General features: G+C 34.1%; 1 protein-coding gene across 7 annotated transcripts in view; it reads left to right on the top strand.

The window, feature by feature from the left end:
- Window positions 1–10,027, top strand: part of XPO4 (exportin 4) — a 212,280-nt gene that overhangs the window by 124,807 nt on the left and 77,446 nt on the right. For all 7 annotated transcript variants that reach the window (XM_069080301.1, XM_069080300.1, XM_069080302.1 and 4 more), the window contains one exon: window positions 887–1,025. In XM_069080301.1, the coding sequence (XP_068936402.1) occupies window positions 887–1,025 (139 nt within the window). The remainder of the gene's footprint in view (window positions 1–886; window positions 1,026–10,027) is intronic.

Raw genomic sequence — 10,027 nt, 5'->3', positions numbered from 1 at the left:
CCCCCCCGCCAAGAATATCAGTCAGCTGGTATTCTTGGCTTTTATTTCATGGCTGTAGTTCAAAGGAAAGCTTTCTGGGACAGAGAGAAGAGGTTATGGGTGCTATGTCTTTGTGTTCACCAAGAGAGAAGGGGCATAGAACCTGAGTGTATGTTTGAGTTTTATTGTTAAAAAAGTAGTCTTTTGTGCCCTTGAACTAGAATGGCACCTTGAGTATCCTGGTATGGAATGCTATCGTCTGACACCATCGAGGGGAATCCCAATTCTTTTGCTTGAATTGAAGAACCTGAGTACTTGACATAATTGTCTTCCTGTAATCTGGAATTTTATTTTCAAATAAAATAAAATTTTAAATAGTGAAGCTAAAAATTTTATAACTAACATGAGAAATGTACTTGTGTATACTAACTTGTAGAATTAACTTGTTTTAAATTATTTCTATATGTTTTGGGAAAGCCATGTTATTTGGGCATGAGGCCATAAAAATACTATAATACAATCTGTGCTATTATATCTATATTCTGCCTTGAACTGTCTTGCTGAATTGTAGCATTCAATGTTAATTTGCCATTGTGCATTGAAGGCAAATGGATTTAAATTAATAACACTGGTCAGAGCTAGGACTGAAACTTGGATCCCCTGTCTAGGAACATCTGCCGGGAAGTTTAAAAGGCATTTAGTAGTTCTTCTTGTGTGTTTACTCTCCCATTTAAAACAAGTTACGTTTCTTCTTTCCCTTAGCAATATCAACAGTACCAGCTTTTATTTTTAAATGAACCACTCTGAATTCTGTAAACAATGTTTTAAATAACTGCACATTTATTGGAAAATATGTTATTCTTTTGTAGTGAATTTAAGTAACTATTTAACAATCTGTGTTTTACAGCCTTCAGAAATATGTTCGGGAGCAGATTTTGTTAGCAGTAGCAGTAATAGTAAAACGAGGATCATTAGATAAATCAATTGACTGCAAAAGCATTTTCCATGAAGTCAGCCAGCTGATAAGCAGTGGCAATCCCACAGTGGTAAGTGTATTAAATATACAAGAAATATAGCTTAAATATATTTGTTTTGAATTATTATTTAACCAGATGTTAATACTTTAAGGTTTGTTGTGTGTGATCAATAATAATGACTTTCTGCATCTGTTGTATTTTCTGAAACTATTGCTGTATAATTTTAGTTTTTTGGGTTTTGTTCATTTTAGAATTTCTAGTCACCTTTTTGTTGGACTTAGGAGTATTTCTAGGCCCTTTATTGGTTTCTTTATTTCCTCAAGTATTTGCTCCCCCTTTTGCTTTTCTGTGGATCTTTAGGAGATATTTTTTTAACATCAGTTCTTATATTTGTTATGTAGTTGTGTTGCACATTTGTAAAAATTTGATATTAATATATATATATTCTATACAAAATTTAAAAAAAATTAATAATTTTTATTTTGGTACAATAGATACATCCTAGCATAGTCATACAATTAACTCCTATCTCCCATGCCTTAAAACACACTCTCTTAAAAGTTAGGTAAAACCACCTAAAAGTTTGTGATTGTGATGAATGATGTTTGTCATTACCTACTTTGGGAGGTTTTCATGTAACCAAAAGCAAGGGAAGATGTGTGCTTTAATAATTACTAATGTTGCCCATTGTTATTTGACTTGAATTTTGCTATTGTTTAACGTTGTCTTCATTTACATTGTTCTAATCATTTAAATTTGGAGAAGAAAATAGCAGACCACTCCAGTATTTCTACCAGGAAACCCCAAACAGAATAAAAAAAATCAGACCTGACTGAAGCAACTAACTCAATCAGTCATTCAAATTATGCTTGATAAATTTTTAAGTTTAGGGTAAGCTCTTATATTCAGTTCCACATGAATTCTTATCACATAGTTGAGTGATTCTTGATATTTTTGCAATTAATACTCTATCCTTATTTCTTTTTTTTAAAAAGAATTGATGACTTTTACCTCTTCTTTCCTTACTTCCTCCCCCCCCCCCCAAAAAAAAAAAGCTGGATATATTGTTTTCTGAAGTAAACAAATACACATTTTGTATATAGATTTTCATGGTGTGTTTTGATAATTGGAGATACCTTAGAGTCTTCATTGGAAAATGCCAAGTAGACTAGAATGCTATAATTTAGATAGATAGCCCATGATAGTGTATTACCCTACAAAGAAAACTAAAGTTGAGCATCACTGATCTTTTTGGTATGTATCTCAAAATAGACACACCAGAGCAAGAGTGGGGAACCTGTGGCCTTGAGGCCACATGTGACTAAGTCCTCAAGTGACTAAATCCAAACCTGTTCTGTGAAGTTCAGATTTAGTTAAAGAGCTGCACTTGAGGACCTAGAAGGCCACATGTGGCCTTGAGGCTGCAGGTTCTCCACCCCTGTACTAGAGGATTAACACATTAAAAAAAAGTCTAAATTTAACCGGGTTATGTATATAAAAATAAAAATTTTCCATTATAAGTCCTCATTATTTTTTCAGTAATACTAGTCTTTTCACCTGATGGTTGATTATCATTCAAGGTCTATTGAATAAACTTTAATAATCTCACTTTGGGCAGCTAGGTGGTACATTGGATAGAATGCTGGCCCTGGAGTTAGGAGGACCTGAGTTCAAATCCAGCCTTAAACACTAGTTGTATGAACCTTGGGCAAGTCACTTAACCCTGTTTGCCTCAGTTTTCTCATCCATAAAATGAGCTGGAGAAGGAAATGGCAAACCACTCTAGTATCTTTGCCAAGAAAGCCCCAAATGAGGTCACAAAGAGTCAGACACAACTGAAGCGACTGAACAACAAAAATTTCATTAGATTTAGTGAGGTTTAATTGTCATAAATTGTATTCAGAGTCAAAATGTAATTGAGATAAGCTTATAAAAGCTTAATTTCCTTTACTTAAGAGAAATAGAGGCATACTATGATCTTTCTATGATTTTTCTTATAATTCTGCATCTGTTTCGTGTGAGATGTCCTAGATTGGTCAGTCAAGTATTGATTTCTCTTTATATTTGAAATGTTAAACTATGTCAAATTATCTGTTGTTCACTGTTAAGAGGAAAAAAATTTTGAATATGCAGATGTGTTTTAAGATTACTTATATCCAAAGTGAGAAATTCATTTGAGAGTTGTTTTGTTTTTTTGGGTTTTTTTTGTTTTTTTTTTGCTTTTTGGAGGGCAATTGGGGTTAAGTAACTTGCCCAAGGTTACATGGCTAGTATTTTTGTGTGGGTGTTAAGTGTCTGAGGGCGGAACCGAACTCACGTCCTCCTCCGGGGCCAACGCTCTACTCACTGAGCCACCTAGCCGCCCCTTTTTATTTCTCTCTTTTTTTTTTTTTAAAAGCAATCAGGGTTAAGTAACTTGCTCAAGGTTACACGGCCAGGTGTTTCTGGGTGGGTACTAAGTGTCTGAGCCCGGGATTCGATCTCCAGGTCGTCCTGACACTGGAGCCGGTGCTCTTACTTGTTGTGCTACCTGGCCGCCCTAGTTGTTAAGTTCTTTAAACTTTTTCTGAGATATTCAGTGAAAGGAACTTTTACCTGGGAGATGAAATTAGTGGTGCTATAGAAAAATAGGCATACTAATACACTGTTAGTGACTCTGTGAATTAGTCCAGCCGTTTTGTAAAAACAGTTTGGAACTATGCCTAAAAGGTCACTGCATTGTCTATATCCAGTAGTACTACAACTAGGCTTATGTCCAAAGAGATAAAAGAGAGAAATGGCCCATATATACAAAAACATAGCAGCTCTTTTCATAGTAGCAAAAACTGGAAACAAAGCTAGGGTGCCCATCTACTGGGGAATGATTAAATAAGTTAAATTATGGTTTAGGAATGTATTAGACTATTGTGCTCTAAAAATGAAAAAATTGGAAGTTTGAAAGGAATTGAGGAATCTTTGTTTTGATGTAATGACAACATATTTTAGGGAAAAATAACCTTAAAAGACTTGAGAACTCTGATCAGTGTAATGATAAACCATGGGCCCAGAGGACTGAAAATGAAGCATAACACCCACCCAGCCTTGCCTGAGGGAGCATGGACTTTAACATGAAGATAGATGCAGACACGTTTAGACATTGCCGATGTGGGAATCTGGTTTGCTGCACTGTGATGGTCGTGAGGGTTTTCTTTTCCTTTTTTTAATAGTTCAGTTGGAGGAGGGAGGTAGAGGAAATGGGGGAAAGAGAAAATAAAATAAATGTTTATTGAAATAAATGCATATTTTTAAACAAAAATAAAAGGAAAATGTGTGCTCCTAATTTGAGATCTTATTACAAAGTTAAAATTTTACCATCTTACTTGCAAAAACACAGTGCAGTAAGTATTGTGGTGGGTGAAACTTAAGAAATCATGCAGTTGTAACAGGAATCCCTTACTAAAGATCAGAAAAATTTGTAGAGCAAATACTACTTTATTCATAAGAAAAACATAGGATACTACTTTTGTAAAGGATACAGGTAATCATGATGAATGCGATTGTCAACTTACTACATAGAATTATATGAAAGAAGATTTGTATGTATGTCTGTAATGTATTCCTCTTCTTTTGACTGAATTCTCTGAGGGCAAACTTGGTTCCTTTTGCTCAGCTTCGTTTTGAGTGCAGGTAAAGCTAAGGATCTATTGAAAGTCTCTTCCTGAAGTTTGAATCTTTACTTTTGCAAGTCATAATTGGGGGGAAGGGGAACAGAACCTGTATAATTCCTTGGTGTAGGAAAGGAGGGTAGGTATTTAAGCTTAATATTAGAGAAAAACCTGAATTTCCCATCTGGCTTCCTAGTAACTTTAAAAGAGTATAGTCAGAAATGAAGCTTAAGGAGAGCTTGGTGCAGCCTGCTCCATTTTATTATTCATCTAGTTTTCTTCTCACCATTTTCAGTTATTTGGCTACTCACTGAACTGTATATATGGCATTTTGTTTGATTGTTCCTGTGAGGCAGGGATCTAAAATGGTGACTCCTTAAACTTTCTTTTTTTTTTTTTTTTTAATAAGCAATTAGGGTTAAGTAACTTGCTCAAGGTTACACGGCCAGTTATTTTATGTGGGTGTTAAGTATCTGAGGCCGGAACAGATCCTGGGTCTTCCTACTCCGGGGCCAGTGCTCTTACTCACTGCGCCACCTGGCCGCCCCGACTCCTTAAACTTTCATTCTAGTCCACACCTTTGAATTTACTTGAACATAGTAGACACACTGACAGGGGCTATATGTATTACCTTTGCTTTCCAGTAGCCCCAGCATATACTATTTTGTTTGTTTGTTTTGCTTTTTGGAGGGCAGTTGGGGTTAAGTAACTTTCCCAAGGTTATAGGGCTAGGTTTTTTTTTTGTGGGTGTTAAGTGTCTGAGGCTGGAACCGAACTCAGGTCCTCCTGACTCCGGGGCCAGCGCTTTATTCACTGCACCACCTAGCCGCCCTGAGCATATAGTATTTTGAACCTATTATATATTTAGTGCTACTTAGAACCTTGAAGTTCACTAGTTGCCAGTCGTCTGTCCTTGAATGTGTTGATATCAAATTATATTTTATGCAATTGTCCATGACAGCTTAGTTGTATGAAATTTAGTTAGTTTATATAAAACAAAATATTTATCTCAAAATATTAGATGCCTGTGTGACTGTGACTTGATCTTATCTGCAGGGAAAATCAACTGAAGCTTTAAACATTTTCCATATTAAAATTTTTAGATAAAAATTGAGAGATGGATATAGAACCCTAGGAAAGGAGGGGACATTAGACATTAGTTAGTCAGTACTTTTATTTTACACATGAGGAAACAGACTTCAAAGAGTTAATTGAGTTCCTTGAGGTCGATTAGTAATTAGGAAACCTTTCCCCAACACATACCCTTGACTTCTTCATTCATCTTAACAAATGGTTATTTCAGGGTTGGGATTTTTTTCTTCTTAAGAAATTATATAAATAATAAGCATTTATGTATTCATTTTCATTTTATTAATCCCTTACCTAAGTTATGCTTCATTGTTCTTTTTTTTTTTAAAGACTCTAAAGTAGAATGAAAACTGAACTATTGTTAGTGTTTAACCTCAAAATAATAATATGAATAAATGACACTTGTTAGCAAAATCAGGGAACAAAGGAGTAAAGTGAAAAACAATGAATGTAATCTGCTCAGTGACTAGGGGCTAGCCTGAGACTATTATTAGCATATGTATGTCCTTGAAATCTAAAATCAAACTACTGTTTGTTTGTTTTTTAAGATTTTGCTTATGGGCAATTTTAATTTATTTTTACAATTTGTAAAATAAAGTAAGTCCAGTTCAGTTGAGAACTTGATAAGCAGGGTTTCCTAAAGAAATTAATCAGTGGCTAGAGACCTTAGGTTCTAGTGGCTTAACTATATATAGATTCCCTTTCTAGTTATTTACCTTCCCAGGTGGTACTGCTGACATGAATGAAAAATGTCTATATTTCTAACAGCTTGTTGGCACCAAAGATGTAGTAGCTAACTGTCCAAGAGTTCTTTTGTCTTCCTTAGGAATGGGCAAATATATAAGAATTATTTCTGTTTTTCTATTCCCTCAGAGAACTTAACCTATGGCAAAAAAATGGTCCCAGTGGCAGCCTAGTGATTTTTTTTTTAAGCCACTAAAATAACTTACATTCTGAGAACTATGGGAACATATTCAGATGTATTTAGCTAGAAAATTTCGGTCTGATACAGTTGCTTTTTGAAAAGAGTGGCAGAGAGATAACTGCGAAAACTTTTGTGTTCTGATGGATATATCTATATATATGGGTATCTATCTATAGGGATCCATGGACCCAAGGTTAAGCTTCTCTAATTTTTCTTTAAATTGGTTTTATCCTTTACTCTTACTGCCTGCTTTATGAGGTGATCCTGCTCATAATCTTCTATCTTCCTTCCTCATAAAATTTTATCAATAGGTTGAAATTCTAAATCATTCTTGCCAGATGACTTCCAGATCTCTTTGACTTTGACTGCCAGATCTCTTCACTTGACTAGAAAGACAAGTGTTTATTGACTAAGGTGCTTTTTTAATGTGTCTTTTTTATTTCTCTGGGCAATTAGATCTATATGAAATTATTATAATTGTTGCCATTATCCTTTCTACCATGCATTACCTATTTTTTGTTATCCATAATTTATTTTTGAATGGTTTAGGTTTAAGTTGCTCATGTTCTTTTTCTCGTTCTTCTAGTTTTATGTTACTTTTGATCTTTGCTCTAACATGTCACTGGACTGACTCACTGACTGACTGGACGTAGACAGCTGATTCAGGAGTGAATCATATATAAATATAAATGGTAGTTGTTATTATTATCTTGATCACTCTTGGATGACCTCCAACTTGTCAGTATCTTTCATAAAATGTTGTGCCCAGATCTCAGTATAGTATAGTCCAAGGACATAAGACTTTTCCTGATCTTCCCAGCTGCTTGTACTTCTGCTTCTTCTTCTTCTAAAAAATTATTTTGTATTTATTTAGTACATATATGTATACATGTTGCCTCCCCTGATAAAACTACAAATTAGTTGAGGGCAGTGACTATTTCATTTTTATTTTTGTATCCTCAGTGCCTAGCAGAGAGCTTGTTACCAAGTAGTAAATACTTGTTGACTGATTAAAAAATCCTTTTACAATATTATTATTATTTTCTTAATATTTGTCAACTTAAAATTTGTCAGTACATTTTATTATATCAAGAAGAAAAAGATTGTATACATACCTATGAACATCTGTATGGCACATCTCTCATTCTGGACATGGTACTTTTATTAATGCAGCATTATACAGCATCAAAATCATTTTAGCTGGTGGTTTTTACTTCTTTTTTTTTTTTGGCTGATATCACACTGTTGAATCATTGAGCCTCCAGTCCTGTAAAAATCTCCTAGTGTCTCTTCACATTCCCAGACCTGTTGTAGTGTTGTATGGTTGGTTAATTGTTAATTATTTCTAACTCAAGTGTAAGAGTTTATGTTAATATCCATGAAATTTGATCTCATGTGATGGGAGAGGGGGTCTTTTGTTCTAGCTATTAGACCTTACTTCTGTTGCATTGTTTGTTACCACCTCCCATCTTCATATCATTGACTTATTTTATAAGCCTGTATCATCTGTGCTCTCATCTAATTCACTGATGAAAAAGTTGAATTTATTTCCTTTCCATTTGCATCTGTATCTTATCTCCCTAGATTTCATTTGAGGGCAATACTAATTGCTGATTCCATCCTTGAACCTAGGTTGTAGATGGTCCCAAGCCCCCTGACCATGAACTCTCAACCTGTCCTTTGCATTTTTCATTTTCAGCAGACTTGGTTTCTGACCTCCTTTCCCTCTGAACCAGTTTAACTTACAGCATTCATATTAGTTTATAGTCTTGTAACAAAGTTAACAGTTAAATCACCCTTGGTACACTCCCCTCAACAGAATAGATATTTAAATTTAGAGATGAATGCTGAAACTTTTGTTCATGATGAAAGCTGTTTTGTGAATTTGTTTTTCAAATTTGTTATATAGCCAAATTAATTTCTTCATGTTTACAATATAATTTTAGCTGTTCATTTGACAAATAATTTTGAAAGGCAGATTGCCTAGTGAATTATTCTAATTGTCAAAATATGTTCATTTTAATTGAAACATTTTTCCTCAGGAATATAGAATTTTATAAACATAAATACAAATTATATATTCATTCATTGCACACTATGATTTGAAGAGTGTAATCATGATGGTAGAAATGTTAATATCTCCACACTTAATTTGTCACATTTTGTTGAAATATGTCATACAGACTTTTAAAATGATCTTACAACTTTCTTTTTTTTTTTTTTTTTTTTTTTTTTTTTGCTTTTTGGAGGGCAGTTGGGGTTAAGTGACTTGCCCAAGGCCACATGGCTGGGGTTTTTTTGGGGGGAGGTGTTAAGTGTCTGAGGCTGGATTTGAACTCAGGTTCTCCTGACTCCAGGGCCGGTGCTCTATTTATTCACTGTGCCACCTAGCCACCCCTAAAACTTTATTTCTAAAGAAATAGTATAAGATGGCATTTAATTTTGTAATCTTGACTCACATCATTTTCATGTTTTTTGTTTTTCGGTGCAAATAGGCTGATTTTTCAATTTTTTCTTTTAAAAATAGTCCTTTTCCTAGGATAGGAAGTGGGTGAGAAATTCAATTGTCCATGGATTTTGCTGCCCTGTGTGGGATAAAGGGCTAATCTCTCTTATCACAAGTCTCATTGATGTTTGCTTAGAAGAGCAGCTGAAAGTCTGCTTTATGTATGGCAACCTTTCATAAAGTTTATTCTTGGTAATAAAGCTCTTGGGATAAGAGCCAGGCTATTATAAGAGACAATCCTCTCTCTGAACAAGAGTATTTTATTTTGTCAGCTGGGTTGGTGTTTGAGTATGTTATTCTTATGACAGAACTAATGAAGTTGCTGGAGAGTGAGACAAGCAGTGTCTATGAGATAGTTTTTTGATGGTATGAAGTTAATGACTTTGCTAGAAACTAATACCATGATATTAAAGATTAGAAATAGGACTATATTTTAAAACAATTCAGGGAATAAATGGTTTTCTTTTTACGTAAATATATTATCTTATTTGATCTTGATAACGACTCCTGAAGTTGGTATGATAAAATGTATGATAAAAATTTGTATGATTAATTTTATGATAACATTAATTATTATTCCTATTTTTTTTTGCATTTAAGGTTAGAAAGGAAACATTCAAAGAAATTAAGTGGTTTATTCAAGTTTACTTGGCTAATTAGTAGCAGTCAGGACTACACTTCTGTCTCTTTTTAATAGGAAGATCCTTATTGAAGGTCATGTGCTTTTCTCATGGGAGTTTTCTTTTCAAGCCTGTATTTAGAATTGAACTATGCAAAAGTGAACTAACAGAATCTAACAGACCTGGTTTTCAACCCACATCAGAATTTTTAAAAATGAATTAGAGATTAGCTTTATTTTTAATTTAATTTGTTTTCAATGAACAAATCTATTTTTCCTCTCCACTCT

Source organism: Petaurus breviceps, unplaced genomic scaffold (genome assembly GCF_028583685.1).
Source record: "Petaurus breviceps papuanus isolate PSGF00001 unplaced genomic scaffold, PetGlider_PUasm1.0 91133, whole genome shotgun sequence".
NCBI lineage: Eukaryota > Metazoa > Chordata > Mammalia > Diprotodontia > Petauridae > Petaurus > Petaurus breviceps.
Note: the sequence above shows the minus strand (reverse complement) of the source record. Positions and strands in the feature narration are given on the sequence as shown.